Source organism: Cheilinus undulatus, linkage group 3 (assembly GCF_018320785.1).
Source record: "Cheilinus undulatus linkage group 3, ASM1832078v1, whole genome shotgun sequence".
Classification (NCBI taxonomy): Eukaryota; Metazoa; Chordata; class Actinopteri; order Labriformes; family Labridae; genus Cheilinus; species Cheilinus undulatus.
The window spans coordinates 54,428,395-54,455,124 of record NC_054867.1 but is presented as its reverse complement, the minus strand read 5'-3'; the positions used below and the strand labels follow the sequence as shown (position 1 = coordinate 54,455,124).

The window sequence follows — 26,730 nt, the reverse complement described above, 5'->3', positions numbered from 1 at the left end:
ACTGAAGATTTTAAAATGACTGACCCTTTTACTGCAGAGAGCAACTTCTAAGTTGGACAAAAACACTGGCAACATTTAAAGAGGTGTGTGGACATTCCACCCACTTCTTCTAATGTTGTCAACGTTTTTGTCCAATTCAGACATTCCTCTTTCATTCTCTTTTGATCAAACTGGGCAGGATTGCTGTTCCAAGTCTGTCTAGGGAGGTTGGAGTGCAACAAAATCTGTTTTTAACAGAGACATTCCCTCCTTGGTCCCCAAAACCAACAGGATAAAGATTAAAAATGCTTTTAGTCATAAATAAAAGTGTCATAAGGTTGTGAATGTATTTTTGTGCATTTGCAATGTTTGGTGCAGAAATGTTGCAGATGTTGTCGCACAGTTTCTGCAGTATTAGTATTTTACCTACAGTTTTCTAAGGGAAATGTTGGAGATGTTTTTGTGCATTTTACAGTTTGTGTAATACTTGGTACAGAAATGTTGCCAAAGTTGATGTGCAATTTAGACAACACACTCTCTCTTTCAGTTAAAAATACAACCATCTTAATGTTTCAGATGTATTTGTGCCTTTTAGAGTGTGCTTGCAATATTTGATACAGAAATGCTGCAGGTGCTTTTGCACAGTTGGTGGTGCAAAATAAGTTACCCAGATGCTTTTGAATGGAAATGTTGCACACGTCTTTGTGCAATTAAAACAGTCCTTTAAATGCAGCTTTTTCCATTAGATTGTCTAATTGTTGAACACGTTGCTGATGTATTTGTGTGATTCAGACCGTTCTACATTTTGGACAGTGTCAGAGTTACCTGGAGTTTCTGGAACTGAAATATTGCCAATGTTTTTCTGCAATTTAGAACTGGTCAAGGTGTTCCCCAGCAATTATTGCACTTGAATTGTTGGCGATGATTTTGTGCAATTCAAAAGGGCTCAAAGACATTCCCTGAACAGAAATGTATTTAACCTTTTTGCCTAGTCTCTGTTTTGGTTAAATATATGATTGTCTTGCTGTTGCCAACATATTTGCACAATTTAAACAGTGCTCTGTCTCTTTCTGATTCAGTTTAACTGTTAAAACAATGCTTACGTCTTTCTGTGATTGAGTCACAGAGCAGTTTTTCTGAGACTTTTGGTGCAGAAATGTTGCGATGCTGTTGTGCAAATAAAACAAGTCACAAGATCACCTGGAGTGGAAATGTTTCCAAAGATTTCATGCAATTTTAAAAGAGAAGAGCAAGTTTCTGTTGGTTTTTTATAGCTGAGATAATCTGTTTATTTTTGTTGCTGTGGTAACAAACAGCTCACGGTTAGGATGGTGGATCAGCATCAGGACAGACTCCAGATCAGTCTCATTTAATGGTCTTTCAGAATCAATAATTAATCAGGAATTGATCATAAAGGATGTTGTGGATGGTGCTTTGCGATTACTGTTGATTGATTGGTTGATTGATTGTCTGATTGGTTGATTGATTGATTGTTGTGTCTCACACAGGCTATGTATTTGTACCTTGGTTTCTCTCCCTCTCTCTCTGATTCTCAGCTGATTAGACATCATTGAGTGTCTCAGTCTGTGCTGCCCTCTGGTGGTTCACTGTTAAACTACACTTCTTTCTTGGTTTTAGACAAAGAGTTTGTCTCTCAAGCAGTGGTTTTCAAACTTTTTTCGCATAAGGCACACCTAAGGTTTAGCCAAAATCTCAAGGCACACCATACTTAAATCGATACAAAACAGACTTTTTAAATAATATTACAGTCAAGGTGGCCTATAAGGGGAGATAAAGGGGAGAGCTTCCTGGGGCCCAGCCAACTGGCAGATCATGGAGATGGCAAAAGTGGGCAAAAGATGGGAAAAATGGGTTTGTGTTGAAAAAACATGGCAAATTGGGCAAAAAGTGGCAAAACAAAGTTAAAAATGTGCAAAAATTGGTAAAGTGGCCAAACAACGGGTCAAAATTGGCAAAAACTTGTTGAAAGAGTCAAAATAGTGGTAAAAATAGGTTTGAAGTAGCCTAAAAGAAGGGTCAAACATTGGAAAAAGGTTGTAAAAATTTGTTAAAAGTGATTTAAAAAAGGGCAAAATTGGGCAGAAAAGTGGCAATAAAGGGTTAAAGTTGCTAAAAGGTGGTATAAAGGGGTTAAAAGTGATAGGAAAAAATGTCAGGCCTGGTTACAGTACTTGACATAAAGTTGTAGTCGTAACGTTTTGTACAAATCCCCACCTAGACCTGCCTTTAGGCACAGTAGTGTGCCTTTCCACACCATTTGAAAACCACTGCTCTAAAGGAAAATAAATAAATCACAGCTGGAGGGTTCAAAAGCCCACAGGATGTCACATAAAATGCATACATAAGGTATATAAAGACATATATATATTTATGTGTCTAACTATATCTATTTCTGTATTTTTTATATTATTTTACTTTAATAAAGTTTTTATTTGAGAGATTTTGATGCCTTTATTTAGTTTTATTTTGGTGTTTTATTTCCTGTTATTTTTTTATTTTATATTTTAGTTCAGTCTTTATTTCTAAAGTTTTCCTTCCTTCATATTTAGTCCACATTTCCTGATTTATGAGGGAGAGAAGCAGACCTGTAGAGTGTCCTCAGTGAAACACTTCCAGATACCAAGGAGCCTACAACAAACATAACTCTGGTTTAAAGGTCAAAGGTCACCGCTGGTCATGTGACATTAATAATAATAAGAAGAAGAATTTATCAGACTTTTATAGCGCTTTTCTAGGAAAACTCAAAGACGCTTTACAGAACAAACAAAAACAAAAACACAACAAAAATGGGACAGGAGGAAAAATATGAATGGTTAGGAGTCGTATGCAGTTAAACAGGTAAGTTTTGAGTGACTGTTTGAAGGTGGGCAGAGAGTCAGAGTTTCTGATATGGAGGGGGATTGAGTTCCAGAGGGTGGGGGCGGCGACGGCAAAGGCTCAATCCCCCAAGGTCCGGTGCTTGGATTTGGTGATGGGATTTAGGAGGTTGGAGTCAGCGGAGGTGGCGGGAAGGGCAGTGGTGTTGAAGAAGGGCTGTGAGGTATGGTGGAGTCAGGTTATGGAGGGCTTTGTGGGTGATGAGCAAGACCTTGAAATGGATGCGCTGTTTTATGGGGAGCCAGTGGAGCTGTTGGAGGACAGGGTGATGTGGTCTTTAGAGCGGGTGTGGGTGAGGAGGTGGGCGGCGGAGTTCTGAATGTATTGCAGTTTTTGTAAGTCGGAGGAAGGGAGTCCATAGAGGAGGCTATTGCAATAGTCGAGTCTGGATGAAATGAAGGCATGAATGAGTGTTTCAGCAGCAGAGGTGGAGAGTGTGGGACGGAGATGTGCGTAGATGAAAGAAGGCTGTCTTAGTGACGTGACGGATGTGGGTTTGAAGGAGAGAGTGGGGTCCAAGATACTTCTGAGGTTTCTGATCTGCTGAGATGGGGTGACTGTGTGGTTATCGATGGTTAGAGACACTGAGTCAGAGCCTCAGTGAACCGATCTCTAACGTTACATGTTAATAGACTGATCCATGCTACTGATCCAGGACTCTACAGACCAATGACCTCTGACATTTGACATTGAGAATTGGTAACTGATCAGTTGATTGATTGATTGATTGATTGATATTGATTGATCAGTTTAACTGTACACCACTAGGACTGTTCCGTTAGAGTTTTTTGAACCAGTTAAATAAAATGTTTTAGTCTGACTGTTCCTGTTTTAGTGAATCTGGTTCAGACTTTAACATCACCTGTCTCCTCCTCTCCTCCCTGAGGTCTGCCGGCCCCTCCCCCTCAGCCCACCTGTTAGAGCAGGTAACCTGTTTATATCAGCTGTCTGCCTGCAGGGGGCGCTCACGTCTCCAGAGCTGCATGTCTGCATGATGGACTGACGCTAACTCATGCTAACTGATGCAAGCTGATGTTAAGTGATGTCAAAAGCATGCTAATTGATGCTAGCTGATGCTAAGTGATGCCAACAGCATGATAACTGACGCTAACTCATGCTAACTGATGCAAGCTGATGTTAAGTGACGTCAAAAGCATGCTAATTGATGCTAACTGATGCCAACAGCATGATAACTGATGCTAGCTGATGCTAAGTGATGCCAACAGCATGCTAACTGATGCTAACTGATGCAAGCTGATGCTAAGTGACGCCAACAGCATGCTAACTGATGCTAGCTGATGCTAACTAATGCTAGCATATACTTACTGATGATAACTAATGCCAACAGCATGCTAATTGATGTTAAACTGATGCTAAGTAATGTTAGCTGATGCTTACTGATGTTGGCTGATGTTAACTAATCTAAACTGATGCTAACTGATGCTAGCATATATTTACTGATGATAACTAATGCCAACAGCATGCTAATTGATGCTAACTGAAGCTAGCATATGCTGGCTGGTGCTAACTAATGCTAGCATATGCCTACTGATGGTTGCATATGCTAGCTGATGCTATGCTATCAGCATGCTATGGTCTGCCTGCTGCATGCTCCACACAGCCCCGTCTGTTTTTCCCGCCGTTTCATCCCCTTATATCGATACGATCACCTTGGTAATGATGGCTCTGCCGTTGATGATGTCGCTGACCCCGTCCCCTCTGTGTCTTTCCCCAGGTGTGGCAGGAGGAGGCGGAGTCAGAGGAAGATGGCAGTGATGAAGGTGAGGTGAACAGATCGGTTGTGTTCTGTATGCAGGCGGAACACGCTGGAACCAGGACGTACTTCTTCAGTGCCGACAGCCATGAGGATCAGGAGGCCTGGATCAGAGCTATGAGTGACGCCGCACAGGTCGCCGTGGAGACGGACGCCAGGTCAGCACGGCACACGCACACTGAGCATGTCCAAACGGGAGAATCTGTGATAAATTATTACTTTTATTTGTTTAGTTATTTATATATTTTGGGGCTTTTTTTTGCCTTTATTGATCGGAGGGCAGTGGATAGAGTCAGAAACGGGGGAGATGAAGTGGGAGAGACATGAGGGAAAGGAGCCACAGGCCAGACTTGACCCTAAGATGCCCAGGTATATGGTCTGTGACCTAACCACTAGACCATCTGAGCACCCTGATTATTAGATTCATTTAAACTTTTTTTGTTTGTTTGTTTCAGCAGCTGGGACAATTATAATCACAATTTTTCAATTTTCGAATTCTCACAGCTGTTTCTATACGGTTTAGAATTTAAGGAAAAATTTAATTAGATTTAAGCAGAACTTTATTCCAAATCCTGTTCTTTAAACCAACTAAGGGTGTGATAAAGAGAGGTGGGTAAAAGTCTAGACCAGTGATCCCCAAATGGTGGCCTGCGGGCCACTTCCGGCCTGCCAGCAGGTGTCATCTGGCCCAGCAGACATTTGGGGAAAAAAGATGGAAATTTTAGAAAATATATTACTTTTTAATATTTACCCTCTTAGGTGTTTAAAATACAAATGTTCACTCATTTATCATGATCTTACTATAATTTTAGCAAGGAAAGGTCGTAATACTATGGAATAAATGAGTTAGATATGGTTCATTAACTCTCTTTAGAGCAGGGAGGAGCATCGTAGAAAGACGCAAGGCAGACTGCTTCATCACCTGAACTCTGCAAACGTGCTGCCCAAAAAGAGGCTGATACAGACTGCATTATTTTTGATGATTATAAAGACTATAACGCCAAACTGATATCAACTACATTTATTTACATACAATTTAATTTTACGTCAACAAGACGTGCAATTATGGTCTTGATCATTAACGTTCAAACGGGACATCGTTTATAAATCCTACATGTATTTAACTTCAGGTCTCGCCAAAAAATGGTAAAAAATTACACTCATAACGATAAAACAAATTGTTTATAACTGAAAATGTATTCCTAACCTGGACACAGGCTGTCCTATGACATGAGAGATTGGCATTTTTGGTCTTGGTGCAGCGCTCACAGACATAATTACGCACAGAGATCCACCACTTCATGACGCGGGAAGTCAGGGGGACTCAGAGAGAACTGACTTGCAGAAGAATGGCTGTTGTGGCGTAGACGTGTACTTATAAGTCAAGTTTTCACTCAGTAGGTGAGGTGAGGATTCTCTTTCTGGACTCTGCACTCATCCTAGGTCAAGTGAAATAATCACTCAGTATGTGAGGGTTTATAACTCTTTAAGCAGTAATAGTGCATAAGTCAGGGAAACATCACAGCAGGATCCTCCTTTCACTCTCTTTATGGACTCTGCACTGATCCTAGGTTGGCAGAAATAATCTCAGGGTCTGATCAGATATTGTGGACAACAGGTTGCCATTTTAAAGCCATAAGCAGTCGTGCTGAATGAAGTAGAGAAAAGCAGAGATGTGTTTATGGTAAAGGCTAGACACTGAATCAGGAAACAGGCAGTCCCTCACCTTTACAACAACATTACAACAACAGTCATCCCAAATCCATCTGTGCCCGTCACTCCTTTACATCTCTAACAGCAAAACAGCTGCAACTATTCCTTTACAACAACTCTGTGCAGAAACCTCTGCAACAAGTTTATTAAAAAACAGTTAAATTCAACATAATGTTCCAGTATTAACAGATCTGTTTTACAGCCTTGAACATTCATATTTAATGTAGACTGTCATGAGTTATAAAGTCTTATAAATCCAGGGCAGCAGGATCTCCCTGTCCGACCTGTCCAGGTTTATTCATCTCTCTGAAGGGACTAAATGAAGCTCAGTGGTGATTCATGCAGGACACAGTATTCATACGCTCAGCTGATCTTAACTATGACCTCCCAGCTCCAACAGCCAATCACAGCTCTTTCTCCCAACACAGCGGCCCATTTAAATATGACATACTTCTCGCAAATCCTCAACCTCCTCCACCCCAGCCTCCTCCTTTACAGCATAAAGCTTGTTGCACCCGCATATTCAGATTCATTCTACTGCAGATTAATTTCTTTTGACCTCATCTTATTGTATTCAGTATGCTTGATCATAAATGTATCTATCCATATGGGGTTTTCTACATCCTGATCTGTCAACACAAACCTGACCTGAACTGTAGAAACTAAAACTCTTCCTGTGTACCTTCAAAGTAAAAGCTAGATGTTTTAAAGGCCCACTTCAAGCTACATAATGCTTTTATTCTGAAGGTGTTTCCTGAAGGAAGATGAACCAGGTTAATCTGTTGTCATGTAAACAGAATCTAAACCAGGATCAGACCCAGAACCAGGATACTGAAGACCATGTAAACACAGTCATGAATCTGTTTGTCTCCACCCATCAGGACGGCCTCTGACACTAATGCTGATGTCTCCATGGAAACAAAGACCCCTGACCCCGCCCATACACAGCCAGAAGCTGACCCTGAACCTGACCCTGCCCCCTCCAAGACCAATGGTGTGGTCAGCCAGGACACGCCCCCACCCTCCACGCCACGAGGAGAGGGGGGAGGGGAGAGGGAGGACGAGGGGGGAGGACCTGACCCTGCCCCTGACTCTAACCACCAACCAAATGGATGGAGTAACCACGTCCCATCAAAAACCCTCCCTCCCAACACCACAAGACATGCCCCCTCTCAGGGACCCTTAGAGGGAGGAGGCAGGGCCCCTCAGGAGCAGCAGGAGAACGTGGTCCTGAGGCGGGGCTTCGTCCCCCGGACGGCGCCGGAGAGAGTTGCTCAGAGGAAGAGCTCCATGGCTCAACTACAGCAGTGGGTCAACCAGAGGAGGGGCGTGGCCTCTCAGGAGGACCTGCACAGGTACTTTAATGAGCACAGGTCATGATGTCATCAGTAGGAGACAGCTGATTGGGTTAGATACAAAAACAGAGAATCAAAAGTGACCAATCAGGATTATTCAGATGTTTAAATGTTTGTTACTCTTTGTTTCATTCTTCAGAGCTAAAACACATCAGTCTTCTGTAGATGGAAATTATTCCTAAAGCTAAAGTTTAAAGTCTCCTGGTGAAGGTTAAAGAAACCACACAGAATTTTAAAAAAAAGAATTTATTTTCTGAATCTATAAGATTTAAAAATCTTCCATCCTCTGCCTTTGATGATGTCTTCAACATTTATAAACATCCCATCCTTTGTCTCTGAAGAAGATGTCATAAAAGTATATAAATTTCATCTTCTGTCTGTGAAGATTATGTCATCAAAGTAAAAAACTTTGCATCCTCTGTCTTTGAAGATTATGTAATGAAAGTAATAAACATTCCATCCTCGTCTTTGAAGATTATGTAATGAAAGTACTAAACATTCCATCCTCGTCTTTGAAGATTATGCAATCAAAGTTATAAACATTCCATCCTGGCCTTGAAGATTATGTGATCAAAGTTATAAACATTCCATCCTCGTCTTTGAAGATTATGCAATCAAAGTTATAAACATTCCATCCTGGCCTTGAAGATTATGTGATCAAAGTTATAAACATTCCATCCTCGTCTTTGAAGATTATGCAATCAAAGTTATAAACATTCCATCCTGGCCTTGAAGATTATGTAATCAAAGTTATAAACATTCCATCCTCTCTCTATGAAGATAATGTCATCAGAGTTTATAAGCATTCCATCCTCTCTCTATGAAGATTATGTAATCAAAGTTATAAACATTCCATCCTCGTCTTTGAAGATTATGTAATCAAAGTTATAAACATTCCATCCTCTCTCTATGAAGATGATGTCATCAGAGTTTATTAACATTCCATCCTCTGTCTATGAAGATTATGTAATCAAAGTTATAAACATTCCATCCTCTGACTTTAAAGATTATGTAATCAAAGTTATAAAAATCTTTGATGAACTTCATAAAATATTAAATAAGATGTGCCTGTATGTTTGGATCAAAAAAGGAAGATCAAAGAATGCAACACTTGCGATGTAACATTCTTTTATTCATAACTGCATACAGAAGAAATATAATATTACATCACCAGTGTTCCAGTCTTTTATTTTCCGTTTTTTGATCAGAACCCCCACATGACTACTATAGTATTGATCACTATCAGTAATATTCAATATACCTGATATCGTATGAATGTTCTAATCATACCATTGTATTGATCAAGTATCAGGTATTAATGGTTCTGATTGGACCATTGTATGATCAGATGGGGGTATAAATGTCTCTGTTTATACTGTTGTATTGATCAGGCATCAGGTATTAATGGTTCTGATTGGACCGTTGTATTGATCAGGTATGGGGTATAAATGGCTCTGTTTATACATTGTATTGATCAGATATCAGGTATTTATGACTCTGATTTGACAGTTGTATTGATCAGGTATCAGGTATTAATGGTTCTGAATGGACAGTTGTATTGATCAGGTATCAGGTATTGCCATGGTGTAATGCCCCCCGCTGTGGTCTAATCCAGATCCTCCTATCTCTGTTTTAGCCCCTCCCGTTACTACCAACCAGTGGGTCGGGGGCCCCCTGCTGACTACTATGGTTACCCTGGGGGCCCCCCCTACATTGAGGACTACCCTCTGTACCCCCCGGGGATCCGTCCTGAAAGCATCTGCTCCATGTCCGCTGTGGGGGGTTACGACCGCCGCTGGACCATGGAAGAGAAACGCCACTCCCTGAGAGATGGCCCCCACCAGCTCTATGGTCCCCCCACGCCCCGGGACTCCTGGGGGCCACAGTACTACAGCGGGATGGAGACATCCATGAGGCGTCTGTCCATCCAGCCTCGGTCCAGGTCCGTCCCCCGTTCCCCTTCCTCATCTTCAGCAGGGCCGTACTCCCCGGTACCGCACAACTTTGCCTCGCCAGCTCGATCGCCGTCTGCTCGCTTCGACCGCTACGGAAGGATAAGGGACGACGTGATCTACGCGGATCCATCCATGTATGGTCTGAGGAGGTCGCTTAGCTCGCCAAAGGTGAGTGTCAGTCTGTTTATTGATCATAGCTGATAGGATTATTGATTGATGTCTGCCAGGGTTCAGTTTGAAGTCTTTAAAGATAATTTCCAGTTAAAAGAGTGAAACTGTGTTTGTCAGGATGTTCCTCTGGATAGATCAGTGTGATGAGAGTAAAAGTGAGATTTACTGCATGTTCTTGTTCATACGCTCCTTACCGTGTCCTAACAACACGCCAGCGTCCCAGCATCACTAAACATCTCTGAACATCACTGAACATCACTGAACATCACTGCACGCTAACAGACCGCCTAACAGTACTCAGGAAACTTCGTGTAATGGCCACACTTACAAGACGGTGTTTACATGACGGCATTTACATGATGACAGCGATGACGTTTTTGGTGACAGGGAATAAGACGATTTGAAACATAGTTCAAGAGTGCAAACTTTTAAAAACAGCAGCGTCTCCATCATTGGGTAAACTGAAAATGAACAGATCCACTAAAAAAACAGATGTTAAACTGTTACCCGAAATCTCCACATACTCTGTCAGCACGGTGTTCTCTGGACTGAACCATTATTCCCTGTTTCTGTTTTGGACCAAAAATGGAACAAATGAAAAAAACTAGCCATTTTTGCGTTTTTTCATTTTGGACAAAAAACGCAAAAAAAATTAACATTTGAATAAAAAGGACTAGTTTTTCTTTTTCTCAATTCTGTTATTTTGTTTTCTTCATATTAAGAAATACTTGAGGAAAAGGAAATCATGTGACCCATTGGGAAAAGTGAGGATTTCAAAATAAAAGCCTCCATGTCAAACAAGAACCATCTATTGTGTTTTACAGTATGTTTTTCCATTTTTGGTTTCTCCCGATTTTTCAATCTGGTTTCAACCAGTAAATGGATCTGCCAGAAAATACACTGATCCTTTACAGTCTTTGAGGTCAGTGTAGTTTATCTGATCTGCTCCATGTATTGTAATAGAAGAATGTTACGTTACCAGTGTTCCGCTGGTTAATCTTTCTGTTTTTTATCAGACCACAAAAATGACTGAGAATGACCGAACCAATCAGCATCATTAGAGGCCACAGCGCCCCCTCTGGATGATACAGCTTTTATAATCGTTTTCATTCGCTAACATGGGTGCTGTTATCTAATTGTAAATATTCTAAAATAGTTGGCAGTTTCCTCATGTAGGCGTGGCTGTAGGCGTGGCTGTAGGTGTAGTAGTCTCTGACGCTGGCTGTGTTAGGGCGCGGTGTTCCTCTAACTTCTCTGGTTCATTCTGTCCTCCATTCTTTCCTTTCTTCCGTCCTTCCTTTTCTCCTTATGACCTTCCCTCCTTCCTTTAGTATGACTTCCCTGGAAACAGGCGCTCCTTAAGCCAAGGACTGTACTACAACTACCCCGTGTCCCCCTCCATCCACAGTAAAATGGTACGTTCCACTCATGACAGGGTCATAGACACTACTCCTCAGATCTGTCCGTCCAACACTGTCCTCATCTGTCCTCAGCCTGTCCCTAACTCTGTCTGTGTGATTGAGATTTAACAATTAGAGCGCCACCTCCTGGACTGATGAAGTCTCAGAGACAGAGGGAGCTGGTTAGCTCGGCTCAAATATTAAAACTGTTTATGGAGAGATTTTTAAAAAAATATCGACAGGGGATCTGAAATGAGAATTTTACTTTTGGAATCAAAAATGTGATGACCCTTCGTCTTTCTGATCCATCATCAGGATTCAGCGACAGCATGTATAGGAACGGACAAGATGGCAGTACGTATGGAACGCCCTTTGAGCATTTATGTATTGTCTGGGATGTCAGCCGCGGCGTAGCTCTTTTAGCACTCAAAGTTTATGTACTAGTGCTCAGTTCTGACTATTAGTACTGGAAGTGTTAAGTACTGGTACTCATTTTAGGCCAACTATGCATAGAAATGACTAGTAGACCAAAAAGTGTTTCTTTAGTGCTAGTAGGGCCAAAAATGGCTAGTATTACTACAGCAGACTTAAAAACATCCACTGGAGTACTACTAGACTGTTTGCAGCCTTAATATGAGTACTAGTAGTTAAATCTTCTTGTCCTCAGTCTTCTAGTAGTAATAAAAGGCTTTTTTTTAGGTCCACGAGTACTGCTAGTTAAAGATAAACAGTCTTTTAGTAGGTCTAGTGGGCATTTTTAGGTCCACGAGTAATACTAGTTAAAGATAAACAGTCTTTTAGTAGGTCTCATAGTCATTTTTAGATCCCTGAGTACTACTAGTTAAAGATAAACAGTCTTTTAGTAGGTCTAGTAGGCATTTTTAGGTCCACGAGTAATACTAGTTAAAGATAAACAGTCTTTTAGTAGGTCTAGTAGTCATTTTTAGATCCCTGAGTACTACAAGTTAAAGATAAACAGTCTTTTAGTAGGTCTAATAGTCATTTTTAGATCCACGAGTACTACTAGCTAAAGATTAACAGTCTTTTAGTAGGTCTAGTAGGCATTGTTAGGTACACGGGTACTACTAGTTAAAGATGAACAGTCTTCTAGTAGGTCTAGTGGGCATTTTTAGGTCCATGAGTATTGCTAGTTAAAGATAAACATTCTTTCAGTAGGTCTAGTTGGCATTTTTAGGTCCATGAGTACATGTTAAAGATGAACAGTCTTTTAGTAGGTCTAGTAGGCATTTTTAGGTCCACAGGTAATACTAGTTAAAAATAAACAGTCTTCTAGTAGTACTAAAAGGCCTTTCTTTAGGTCCACAAGTACTGCTAGTTAAAGATTAACAGACTTTTAGTGGGTCTAGTAGGCATTTTTATGCCAACAAGTATTGCTAGTTGAGGATAAACAGTCTTTTAGTAGGTCTAGTAGGCATTTTTAGGTACACAAGTACTACTAGTTAAAGATAAACAGTCTTTTAGTAGGTCTAGTACTCATTTTTAGATCCACAAGTACTACTAGTTAAAGATAAACAGTCTTTTAGTAGGTCTAGTAGGCATTGTTAGGTACACGGGTACTACTAGTTAAAGATGAACAGTCTTCTAGTAGGTCTAGTGGGCATTTTTAGGTCCATGAGTATTGCTAGTTAAAGATAAACAGTCTTTTAGTAGGTCTAGTAGTCATTTTTAGATCCCTGAGTACTACTAGTTAAAGATAAACAGTCTTTTAGTAGGTCTAGTAGTTATTTTTAGATCCACGAGTACTACTAGTTAAAGATAAACAGTCTTTTAGTAGGTCTAGTAGGCATTGTTAGGTACACGGGTACTACGTGTTAAAGATGAACAGTCTTTAAGTAGGTCAAGTGGGCATTTTTGGGTCCATGAGTATTGCTAGTTAAAGATAAACACTCTTTTAGTAGGTCTAGTAGGCATTTTTAGGTCCACAGGTACTACTAGTTAAAGATAAACAGTCTTTTAGTAGGTCTAGTAGTCATTTTGAGATCCCGAGTACTACTAGTTAAAAATAAAAAGTCTTTTAGTAGGTCTAGTAGTCATTTTTAGATCCACAAGTACTACTAGTTAAAGATAAACAGTCTTTTAGTAGGTCTAGTGGGCATTTTTGGGTCCATGAGTATTGCTAGTTAAAGATAAACATTCTTTTAGTAGGTCTAGTAGGCATTGTTAGGTCCACGAGTACTACTAGCTAAAGATAAACAGTCTTTTAGTAGGTCTAGTAGGCATTTTTAGGTCAACAAGTAATACTAGTTAAAGATAAACAGTCTTTTAGTAGGTCTAGTAGTCATTTTGAGATCCCGAGTACTACTAGTTAAAGATAAACAGTCTTTTAGTAGGTCTAGTAGGCATTTTGAGATCCTGAGTACTACTAGTTAAAGATAAACAGACTTTTAGTAGGTCTAGTAGTCATTTTGAGATCCCGAGTACTACTAGTTAAAAATAAAAAGTCTTTTAGTAGGTCTAGTAGGCATTTTTAGGTCAACAAGTAATACTAGTTAAAGATAAACAGTCTTTTAGTAGGTCTAGTAGTCATTTTGAGATCCCGAGTACTACTAGCTAAAGATAAACAGTCTTTTAGTAGGTCTAGTAGGCATTTTGAGATCCCGAGTACTACTAGTTAAAGATAAACAGTCTTTTAGTAGGTCTAGTAGTCATTTTGAGATCCCGAGTACTACTAGTTAAAGATAAACAGTCTTTTAGTAGGTCTAGTGGGCATTTTTGGGTCCATGAGTATTGCTAGTTAAAGATAAACATTCTTTTAGTAGGTCTAGTAGGCATTGTTAGGTCCACGAGTACTACTAGCTAAAGATAAACAGTCTTTTAGTAGGTCTAGTAGGCATTGTTAGGTCCACGAGTACTACTAGCTAAAGATAAACAGTCTTTTAGTAGGTCTAGTAGGCATTGTTAGGTACACGGGTACTACTAGTTAAAGATGAACAGTCTTTTAGTAGGTCTAGTGGGCATTTTTAGGTCCACGAGTACCACAAGTTAATGCTAAACAGTTTTCTAGCAGAAATAATTGGCTTTTTTTTTTAGGTCCACGAGTATTACTAGCTAAAGATAATCAGTCTACCAGTGGCACTAGTAATCACTAAATGCTAATAAGGAGGCAGGAAGAGGTGAATTGATGTGGCCTATTGCCACTCCAGTTCAAAACTTCAAATGACTACCAATCTGTTAAATCTTTGTCCAAAGGTCCCAGCAGTCCTAGATCTTCCTGCTTCCCCTCTATTAAACAAGACCCAGGACCCCCTGAGACCTTGACAGGACCATTTTAGTCACTGGATTTAACTGCTGTTCAACTGAGAAACCAGCAGAGACGTTTATAAAAGGACTGATATGATTGGATTAAAAAGAATGAGTCCATGATGATGGGTTCAATATCTGTGCTCTGATTGGTCAATGGTGGGGCTCGATAGTTTGATTGGATAGTGGGGTGGATCAGCTTTCTGATTGTCTGCCTGGTGGTGGTGCTGTGCTGCCTGGTGGTGGTGCTGTGCTGCCTGGTGCTCTGCTGTCTGATCTGAAGCCTTCTGTCTGTCCATCCTGTTTGTTTCCATCACTGTTTCTGCTGCGGCCTCAGGACGACATGTTAGACCTGCAGCTGCAACGCAACCTGGATTACTTAGACCAGCAGGTAACACGCTCATCAATACTGACATCATTAGATCTCAGATGATCACATGATCACTGGTTTTAGCTCCACATCACCGACATGTTGACCTTCTAGTCTCACTTTAATCATGTTTGAACTTTAGCTTTAAACAGCTGAGCCTTTCTTCTTCTACTCTCACATTAAATGTACTAACTATTTAAGCTTTAAACAGCTGATCCTTTCTTCTTCTCCTGTCACTTTTAAAGTACCATATTTATAGATCTCCACACAGTTAGCTGTTAGCTCTTTGTTTGGCGTGTGGTTAACATAAGCTGAATCTTCAGGTACCTGCAGGAAGTCACCTGATTACCCGAATGTTGGATCGCTCTCCCTCAGCAGCAAAGCTCTGTGTGCAAGTAAGAGAGGGGCGAGAGAAAGCGAGCAAACAATTGACGGCGTGGAGAGGCAGGCTGTAGGGAAAATGCTAAACGCCGCTCTGGGGGAATCACTCACCTGGAATTATTTTTTACCTGAGGTTTTACCAACAGGGAGCGCTACACAATCAATGATAGAGTTCACGTGGACTTTAATATCCTGGTTCTAATCCTGATCCTGGGTTAAGAATTAGACAATGCTTCATTTTTGATTTTTGATTTTTTTTTTTTTTGTCCCCACAAAGAAATATTTAAATGAAAAACTGTTTTTCTGGTTTTGGTTTGTGTTCTTATTGTCTGGTAGAAAAATGGACGGGAAAAGCCCCAAACATTCCCAGTTTCACCAACATTCCATCCGCTGCCTTTGATGATGCTGTCCTTATATGATGATGTCATCAAAGCTTTTAAAACATTCCATCTTTTTTCTTAGATGACGCCGTCCTTTGATGATGATGTCATCAGAGCTTTTAAAACATTCCATCCTCTGCCTTTAATGATGCCATTCTTTGGTGATGATGTCATCAACGCTTTTAAAACATTCTGTCTTCTGCTATTAATGATGCCATCCTTTGATGATGATGCCTTTAAAGCTTTTCAAACATTCCAAACTTTGCCTTCGATGATGCCATCCTTTGTTGATGATGCCTTCAAAACTTTTCAAACATTCCAAACTTTGCCTTCGATGATGCCATCCTTTGTTGATGATGCCATCAAAACATTCCATCCTCTGCCTTTTATGATGCCATTCTTTGATGATGATGTCATCAAAGCTTTTAAAACATTCTGTCTTCTGCTGTTAATGATGCCATCCTTTGTTGATGATGCCTTCAAAACTTTTCAAACATTCCAAACTTTGCCTTTGATGATGCCATCCTTTGTTGATGATGCCATCAAAACATTCCATTCTCTGCCTTTTATGATGCCATTCTTTGATGATGATGTCATCAAAGCTTTTAAAACATTCTGTCTTCTGCTGTTAATGATGCCATCCTTTGTCGATGATGCCTTTAAAGCTTTTCAAACATTCCAAACTTTGCCTTCGATGATGCCATCCTTTGTTGATGATTTCATCAAAATTTTTTAAAACATTCCATCCTCTGCCTTTTATGATGCAATTCTTTGTTGATGATGCCATCAAAGCTTTAAAAAACATTCCAAACTTCGCCTTTGTTCATGCCAAACATTCCATCTTCTGCCTTTGGTGATGCCTTCCTTTGATGAGGTCATCAAAGCTCATCAACATTCCATCCTTCAAACCTCCATTCCTCTGTCCCCCTGCTGTATCAGACTGAGTTCATACACCAGTGTTCTCTAACAGAACCATGGTACTGTGAAAGCAGAGGGGCAGAGTCATGCCAGTGTGAGACAGCGCCCTCTGTTGGATTCATTTTAAGGTTACAGACAGGTGTGAGTATGTGGGCAGTGATTGCTGTGTGGTTTAAAATGCTCAGATCTTTGTCTATAGGTAAAAGGAGCAGACATGAGCCTTTATACTGGTTTCTGAAATCAGGAACGGATGGTCAAACCGGAAAAGCCCAACCCAAACTGGGATACTAACGTCCATGAACACTCTCGTGGTTTTTAATGAAGAAATCAGGGTCAGAGTTGTGGTCTACAGTCCAGAGACAGACCATAGACCCAGACCATGTCCACTCAGCCTGCCTCTCTTCTTCTTCTATGGTGTGTCGTGTGCATGATGTGCAGAGTAACTCACTGATCCACAGTTCTCTTTATTTCTCTGTTTGTGTTTCTGTGAAGGTGTGACACCACATATTCATCTGCTCATGTCTGTCAGGGTCCAGATAGACAAGTAAGCCACTAAACCCAGCAGGCAGGGTCAGGATAGACCAGTACACTACTAAAACCTAGTAGACAGGATCCAGATAGACCAGTACACAGCTAAAACCCAGCAGACAGGGTCCAGATTGACCAGTACACAGCTAAAACCCAGCAGACAGGGTCCAGATTGACCAGTACACAGCTAAAACCCAGCAGTCAGGGTCCAGATAGACCAGTACACAGCTAAAACCCAGCAGACAGGGTCCAGATTGACCAGTACACAGCTAAAACCCAGCAGTCAGGGTCCAGATAGACCAGTACACAGCTAAAACCCAGCAGACAGGGTCCAGATTGACCAGTACACAGCTAAAACCCAGCAGTCAGGGTCCAGATAGACCACTACACAGCTAAAACCCAGCAGACAGGGTACAGATTGACCAGTACACTGCTAAAACCCAGCAGACAGGGTCCAGATGGACCACAAGTTTAGACCAGACATCCAATACTGATTTCCAGTTCTGGGTCAGTTTGTGATTTTATTTGTAGGTGAACTCTTATTAGAACAGATCCTGTTTCTTGTGGAATCCATAGATATTTTAAGTATTTGACACAGAGACACGTTTGGACCCGGGCAGACATGAGCAGATTATCCTTTTTTAAATTATTTTTTTAATCTGGTGGATGCTCTGGGCTACATGAATGAAGAGTTGAGCTCTGAGTCTCAGATAAAGGTGTAATCAGGAACAGGTGTGGAGGACTTTTTAGAGGCCTTCATGGGGTCTGAGACTCACCCTCAAATTCAGCATCCCCTGTCTGTCCAGAGATCTTCATGAGAAGAACAAACTGCTCCCTCTCTAGTCAGTCTTTGTAGATCCACTACCTTTGCTCCAGTCCGTCTCCACCCATCCCAGGAGTACTACATTCGAGAAAACGCCGGATCTACTTTCAGCACCAGCTGTAGTCAAACCTACCTGTGAGCATCCCCATTTAATACCCGGACCCACCTGGACCCAGGAATAACAGACCTGACATTACAACATTACAATATACAGGTCAGGGGTCAGTCAGAGGGTCACAGAGATGCTACGGGGCCACTGGTGAAGAAAAGCAGGCGGAGTATGTGGAATTTGAGGGTCACTGAATGATGAAGGTACTGATGGAGGCCAGGAGCTAAGAGGGGGGAAAAACAGGAAGTTTAACCAGGAAGGTCAGGATTAAACCACAGTGAAACCAGAAATAACTCAGAGTTACTTCAGTCTGTACCATGAGGAGAACCCTGACCTTAATAGCAGCACAAATGGGCCTTTTTAAGGTCTAACAGTGGGATGACTTTTTACAGTACAGTCCACCTCTGTTCTTCATAGAACCAGGACTCTGATCCTGAACCACCATGACATCCTCATGTCTCATCTCATTCATTACAGTATGGTTAATCAGCTCTGTAGAAAATAAAACAGGAGAAAATTCGACAGAACGAGACCACAGACAGGAGAACAGAGTTCATTAGAACCGTTCCATCATTCATGTAGCACCCGCTGACCTCTACATGGTTCACTGTGATTCCAGGATTTATCCATGTCTGACTACTACATCACTTTCAGTTAACTGTGTTCTGATTGGTTCACTCATGTCTGACTTCTACACCACTATCACATAACTGTGTTCTGATTGGTTCATCCATGTCTGACTACTACATCATTATCAGTTTACTGTGTTCTGATTGATTCATCCATGTGTGACTTCTACATCACTATCACATAACTGTGTTCTGATTGGTTCACCCATGTCTGACTACTACATCACTATCACATAACTGTGTTCTGATTGGTTCATCCATGTCTGACTACTACATCACTATCAGTTTACTGTGTTCTGATTGGTTCATCCATGTCTGACTACTACATCACTATCAGTTTACTCTGTTCTGATTGGTTCACCCATGTCTGACTACTACATCACTATCAGTTTACTGTGTTCTGATTGATTCATCCATGTGTGACTACTACATCACTATCAGTTTACTGTGTTCTGATTGATTCATCCATGTCTGACTACTACATCACTATCAGTTTACTCTGTTCTGATTGGTTCACCCATGTCTGACTACTACATCACTATCAGTTTACTGTGTTCTGATTGGTTCATCCATGTCTGACTACTACATCACTATCAGTTTACTCTGTTCTGATTGGTTCACCCATGTCTGACTACTACATCACTATCAGTTTACTGTGTTCTGATTGGTTCACTCATGTCTGACTTCTACACCACTATCACATAACTGTGTTCTGATTGGTTCATCCATGTCTGACTACTACATCATTATCAGTTTACTGTGTTCTGATTGATTCATCCATGTGTGACTTCTACATCACTATCACATAACTGTGTTCTGATTGGTTCACCCATGTCTGACTACTACATCACTATCACATAACTGTGTTCTGATTGGTTCATCCATGTCTGACTACTACATCACTATCAGTTTACTGTGTTCTGATTGGTTCATCCATGTCTGACTACTACATCACTATCAGTTTACTCTGTTCTGATTGGTTCACCCATGTCTGACTACTACATCACTATCAGTTTACTGTGTTCTGATTGATTCATCCATGTCTGACTACTACATCACTATCAGTTTACTCTGTTCTGATTGGTTCACCCATGTCTGACTACTACATCACTATCAGTTTACTGTGTTCTGATTGATTCATCCATGTGTGACTACTACATCACTATCAGTTTACTCTGTTCTGATTGGTTCATCCATGTCTGACTACTACATCACTATCAGTTTACTGTGTTCTGATTGGTTCATCCATGTCTGACTACTACATCACTATCAGTTTACTCTGTTCTGATTGGTTCATCCATGTCTGACTACTACATCACTATCAGTTTACTCTTTTCTGATTGGTTCATCCATGTCTGACTACTACATCACTATCAGTTTACTGTGTTCTGATTGGTTCATCCATGTCTGACTACTACACCACTATCACATAACTGTGTTCTGATTGGTTCATCCATGTCTGACTATTACATCCATATCACATAACTGTGTTCTGATTGGTTCATCCATGTCTAGTTACTTCATTACGACTACCAGTTAACGGTGGGTTTCTGCTCTGATTGGTTCATCCATCACTCTGTTCCCTCCTTATTCTCATCCCTCCCAGAGGAGGGCGCTCTAACTGTGGCAGTAAAGTGTTCAGTGTTTGGTGGCTCCACTGGTCTCTGCTCTTTTTCGCTCACCTTTATTCTGTTCTTCCTTCTGGATCGCAAACTGAGAGCTTCAGCCCTGTTTCCTGTAATGGTTGACAGAGGATAAAGCTGTGTCACAAACACTCCTCAGACAGCTCCTGATAGTCAGACATTCTAGGACCCTTACAATCTGAATGAATCTGACCCTTCTGTTAACATGGAGCTCCTCAGAGTGTTTTTGTGATTGCTCACAGATGTTCCTCCTCATCCTATCAGAGAATAATCAGCTGACATCTGCAGCAGAAAACATTTAAATGCCGCCAGCAGATTAATCAGTTCACAGACGTTTTTGGTATTTGGAGGTTAAAGAAATAAACAAGGCTCAACGTTCTTCAGAAGAAAGAACAAAATACAAAGATGAAATGTTCCCCTCCTCTCATTGGAGCAGAACGACCCTGCAGTGATTGATTAATGATTGATCGTTGTTTTCACAGGTGCCTCCATTCCATGACATCTACAGAGGAGAACTCCACCCGACACTGAAACTCAACGAGATCGAAACCAGTGTAAGACTGAACAGCACACTCACAGCAAACACACTTCTTGACACAGTGGTCCTGGTCTTTTCTGTCTTACAGATCAGAAAGATCAGGACCAGACAGCAGACATCAGGAGATGGGAGGACTGGGAGGACAGATTAGAAAGTTCAGGACCAGACAGTAGAAGACAGGAGGACAAGTCTAAAATGGAAACATCCACCACAGAGAAAGAGAAGGATGGAGCACTGACTCTGCTTTGTCTCTATGTGTCAAACAGAAAAGTCAGCAAAATAACACTAATGATTTTATCTCACTTCTTCTGGAAGGATTTCGTCATCACTGCCCACAACATAAGCTAACACACTTCAATAAAAGAGACTCACGAGAAAGTGACTAAGTCCAACTTTATTTAACAGTTTCAGCTGGTAACAACAATTTCATCTGGTAACAACCATTTTAGCTTGTAACAACCATTTTAGCTGGTAACAACCATTTCAGCTGGAAACAACCATTTTAGCTTGTAACAACCATTTCAGCTGGTAACAACCATTTCAGTCCATAACAACCATTTCAGCTGGTAACAACCATTTTAGCTTGTAACAACCATTTCAGCTGGTAACAACCATTTTAATCCGTAACAACCATTTCAGCTGGCAACAACCATTTTCATCCGTAACAACCATTTTAGCTGGCAACAACCATTTCAGTCCGTAACATCCATTTTAGCTGGTAACAGCCATTTCAGTTTGTAACAGCTGTTTTAGCTTGTAACAACCATTTCAGTCAGTAAAAAACATTTTAGCTTGTAACAACCATTTCAGTCAGTAAAAAACATTTTAGCTTGTAACAACCATTTCAGTCTGTAACAACCATTTTAGCTGGTAACAACAATTTCAGCGAGTAACAACCATTTTAGCTGGCAACAACCATTTCAGCAGGCACCAATCATTACCCTCAGCACCACTTAGTACCATCCAGTGCCAACTAGTCCTTTTCTGTACCACCCAGCATCACCCAGCATCCAGCACCACCCAGTACCAACCAGCACCACCCAGTGCCACACAGCACTACCCAGTACCAATCAGCACCACCCAGTACCACACAGCACCACCCAGTACCAATCAGCACCAACCAGCACCACCCAGTACCAACCAGCACCACCCAGTACCAACCAGCACCACCCAGTACCACACAGCACCACCCAGTACCAATCAGCACCAACCAGCACCACCCAGTACCAACCAGCACCACCCAGTACCAACCAGCACCACCCAGTACCAATCAGCACCAACCAGCACCACCCAGTACCAACCAGCACCACCCAGTACCAACCAGCACCACCCAGTACCAATCGGCACCACCCAGTACCACACAGCACCACCCAGTACCAATCAGCACCAACAAGCACCACCCAGTACCAACCAGCACCACCCAGTACCAACCAGCACCATCCAGTACCAATCGGCACCACCCAGTACCACACAGCACCACCCAGTACCAATCAGCACCAACAAGCACTACCCAGTACCAACCAGCACCACCCAGTGCCACACAGCACCACCCAGTACCAATCAGCACCAACCAGCACTACCCAGTACCAACCAGCACCACCCAGTACCAATCAGCACCAATCAGCACTACCCAGTACCAACCAGCACCACCCAGTACCAATCAGCACCAACCAGCACTACCCAGTACCAACCAGCACCACCCAGTACCAATCAGCACCAATCAGCACTACCCAGTACCAACCAGCACCACCCAGTACCACCCAGCATCACTCAGTACCTCCCAGCTCCCAGCCATGATTTTGCTGAGTCTACTGTGGCTCACAGAGCCAACACTGATGTTTATCCAGTAGAAGATGAAGATTAGCTCGTATCTGATGATGTTTGGTCTATCTTCTCCCTCTTTTAGTCAGATTAATTCTCATCCTTAGTCCTCACCCATCCTCTCTGGTCTCTCTCTTATGTAGAAACTTCTGGGCCGCCTGTGTGAGCAGAACCGCACCTTGAAAGACCACGAGGCTGTGGTCCACCGACTGAGGATGGACAAGGTAAAGTTTAAAGTTATAAGAACAGATGTTTTCTATAGTAGAGATCAGCTGATTTAGTTATCTGTGGTGGTTTAACTGAACAGCTCAGACAGCTGTGACTAATCTGCCCTTATAGAGAAGTTTAAACCCCTCACCATTGATTAGGAACGACCGGTTTTATTTGCTCTTCCTGTCTCATTATCCCAGGACAGCCTGGAGGAGGCGCTGGTGGCCACTCATCAGGAGATGGAGCTGTATCACAGCCAGCCTTTAGCCATGGAGAAGCTCCGCTTTAAAAAGGAAACTCTGCAGAACCAGCTCATCAACATCAGGGGAGAGCTCTCACAGGCCTCCAGTGTAAGAACCAGAGCTAAGCTATCCTCAACAGGATTTAAAATGGGTGAAAATTCTTCAATAAGATATATAAAAATTGGTTCATCAGACTGTAAAATGTTCCATGTAAAAACTTTCCATTAATTTAAATTATTTTAAATGATTGCCATAAATCAGTTTATGATAATAATTTAGTTTATTATGGTTATTTCTCATCACAGAATGTTGAGCTCTGGCTCCCAGTCACTGGAATCTATCTGATGAAATATTTTGACTGATGATAAATATGATTTATACACTCATGGATGAAAGTATTGGCACCCCTGGATTTTTTTCCAGAAAATACACCATTCCTCCCAGAAATTGTAGCAATTACAAATGTTTTTGATATACAAATGTTTATTGCCTGTATGTGCACTGGAACAACACAAAAAATCAGAAGAAAAAAGACAAAATTGACATAATTTTACATGAAACCCAAAAAATGGGCCAGACAAAATTATTGTCACTCTTTTAAAACTGTGGGTAAATCATTTTATTTCCAGCATGTGATGCTCATTTAAACTCACCTGTGGCAGTAACAGGTGCTGCAATCTAGAAATCAAACCTGAAGCCAGTTAGAATGTCTAAAAGTTGACTCAGCCTTTGTGTTTTGTGTCTGTGTGTGTCACACCAAGCATGGAGGAGAGAAAGAAGAGTACAGAATTGTCTGAGGACTGGAGAAGCAAAACTGCAGAAAAATATGAACAATGTCAAGGTTACAGACCATCTCCAGAGATCCTGAATTCCTTTGTCCACTGTGTGTAATATAATCAAGAAGTTTATAACCATGGAGCTGTGGCTAATCTCCCTGGATGTGGATGGAAGAGAAACTGGCAAAAGAATGCAACGCAGGATAGTTGGAATGGTGGATAAACATCCTCAGTCAACTTCCACACAAATTCAGGCTGTCCTGCAGACTCAGGGTGCAAAAGTGTCAGCTGGGACCATACGTGGTCATCTGAATGAGATGAAGCGCTATGGCAGGAGACCCAGGAGAACCCAACTGCTGACAAAGAGACATAAAAAAGTCAGACTGAAGTTTGCAAAAATGTACCTGAGTAAGCCTCAATCCTTCTGGGAGAACATTTTGTGGACAGATGAGACTAAGGTAGAGCTTTTTGGAAAAGCACGTCATTCTACTGTTTACAGAAAACAGAATGAGGCCTACAAAGAAAAAAACACAGTACCTACAGTCAAACATGGTGGAGGTTCAAGGGTGTTTTGGGCTTGTTTTGCTGCCTCTGACACTGGGTGCCTTGACTGTGTGCAAGGAATCATGAACTAATAAATAAACAAACTTGCTGTTGCAAGAAGGCACCCTTCAAATCTGAGAGACCTGGAGCAGTTTGCAAAAGAAGAGTGGTCCAAAATTCCAGCTGAGAGGTGTAAGAAGCTTGTTGATGGTTATAGGAAGAAATTGGTTTAAGTTATTTTTTTTCCAAGGGTGTGCAACCAAATATTAAGTTGAAGGTGCCAATAATTTTGTCTGGCCCATTTTTTTAATTTTGTGTAAAATTATGTCCATTTTGTCTTTTTTCTTCAGATTTTTTGTGTTGTTCTAATGCACATAAAGGAAATGAACATGTGTATACCAAAAACATTTGTAATGGCAACAATTTCTGGGAGAAATGGTGTATTTTCTGGAAAAATTCTGGGGGTGCCAATACTTTTGTCCATGACTGTATGGCCATTTAAATGTAGAATGCTGTTTTTTATCTGTGTCTGTCAGGCTTTGACCACCACCAGGATGGAGTTTGAGGCGTTAGAGGACGAGGCCAGCGCCATTCATGGAGACCTGTGGGAGCAACTCAATGCAGGAGGACAGGTAAATACTACAGCTAATGCTCCGAATACCACTACTACTACCACAAATACTACTACTGCTATTACTACCTGTAGGAGCAGCTGAATGCAGGACAGGTCAACATTCCCATCAGGAGGTTTATATGAGGTTAAAACGTCTAATGATCCTGTTAGTGGGACTAAAACTCTTAACTATTATTAACAATAGGAAATTATTTAATACTGCACTATAATACAAAAAAAACATCTGTACCAGCAGATCCAGACTGTTGGTCCAGTCACTGGTTAATCAGAATTCCTGGCTACCATTACACCATCAAGACAAAAGAACACTCCAGGGAAAAGGTTATTGAAAAGGCTCTGAACATCCCCCAGAGTTCAGTTAAACTCTGCACACAACAACTGTTGGCCGGGTTCTTCACCAGTCAAAGCTTTATTGGAGATTGGCAAAAACAAAGCCACGGTTTTAACCCTTTGTTTACCAGTATAAACCAGCTGACCTTTTCTAACCTTTCTCTTCGTGTTGCCAGAGCGAGCTGGTTCGTCGTCACATCCAGAAGGAGTTTTGGCGAGTCCAGGACGTGTTGGAGGGTCTGCACAAGAACAATTCATCCAGAGGCACGGACACGGCCAAGCACAGAGGTACATCCCACCTGGACCATGGTGAGGTCCGTCTTTGAGTCCTGTTCATGGTCTAACCTGTCTCTCTCTGTCCCCCCAGTAACCAGCGGTGCGTCAGGATCCTTTAGCACCAATAGTCCAGCCAGTCCCCTGAGCTCAGTCAGCCTCACCAGCCCACTCAGCCCCTTCTCCCCCGTGCCCGGCTCCCAGGCCTCCCCCACCAAACAGCTGGGCCCGGAGGTAAGCACCCCTCCTAAACCTGGTTCAGCTCCCTGTTTAGATGCTAGAACCCTACCTAGGAAGCAGAAAACATCCAGCCCTAAACCCCGCCCACAGTCCTGTACGCTGCCGTACTTTAGAGCTGACCCCCCAGGCCTCCCCCCTCTTACTGAACATCTAAAATACTACACCGCTGAGGGCCCTGAACGTACCATGTCCCCATTTAGAGAGCCTGGTGGTCGGTTAGACCCGGTCTTAGAGGAGACAGACTCAAACGCAGCTCCAGACCATGTCTACTTTCATCACCACTCAACTGATCAGCATCCAAGCTTAGACTCAGCTGACTGGTTAACCTCGGCGGTCTGCGGCTCAGACGTAAAGGTCGGGGTGAGAAAAGATGTCTATCCTGACACAGTGGCGCTCCACGTCTCAGCCTATCAGGACGGGTTTAACCGCCGTTTCTCCTTACCTGAGTCGGCGCTCGTCTTCCTCCATGAGTCGTACCACAGTGATGTTTTATCGTTACCGTATGGCTCAGACATCCTCAGACCGCCATCCTCAGGGTACAGGAGCGCCAGTCCTGAATGCCTGCTCCATCAGCAGATGGCCTCATGGTCGTTTTACCCCACTGGTGACACCGTTGGTCCACAGACCTGCTGTAGACCCTTTAACCACCTGGAGACTCACCTGTAGGGGAACAGAGTCACCTGCAGAGGATCAGACACCTGACTATGACATCATCCTGTTGTTACTGTTACTGGGGTAGACTTACCTGACTATGACATCATTCTGTGGTTACTGTTACTGGGGTAGACTTACCTGACTATGACATCATCCTGTTGTTACTGTTACTGGGGTAGACT

General features: G+C 41.9%; 1 protein-coding gene across 10 annotated transcripts in view; it reads left to right on the top strand.

Annotated features, from left to right (window-relative positions):
- The window catches only part of plekha6 (pleckstrin homology domain containing, family A member 6), a 119,065-nt gene that overhangs the window by 75,099 nt on the left and 17,236 nt on the right, over window positions 1-26,730 (top strand). For 4 of the 10 annotated variants that reach the window (XM_041779774.1, XM_041779729.1, XM_041779737.1 and 1 more), the window contains 11 exons: window positions 4,613-4,809; window positions 7,246-7,719; window positions 9,356-9,842; window positions 11,177-11,260; window positions 15,200-15,271; window positions 20,770-20,841; window positions 22,790-22,870; window positions 23,057-23,206; window positions 24,954-25,049; window positions 25,558-25,669; window positions 25,749-25,888. In XM_041779774.1, the coding sequence (XP_041635708.1) occupies window positions 4,613-4,809; window positions 7,246-7,719; window positions 9,356-9,842; window positions 11,177-11,260; window positions 15,200-15,271; window positions 20,770-20,841; window positions 22,790-22,870; window positions 23,057-23,206; window positions 24,954-25,049; window positions 25,558-25,669; window positions 25,749-25,888 (1,965 nt within the window). Of the gene's footprint in view, window positions 1-3,521; window positions 3,804-4,612; window positions 4,810-7,245; window positions 7,720-9,355; window positions 9,843-11,176; window positions 11,261-15,199; window positions 15,272-20,769; window positions 20,842-22,789; window positions 22,871-23,056; window positions 23,207-24,953; window positions 25,050-25,557; window positions 25,670-25,748; window positions 25,889-26,730 lie in introns of those variants that run through there. The other 6 variants (XM_041779755.1, XM_041779799.1, XM_041779790.1 and 3 more) reach the window with 5 other exon arrangements.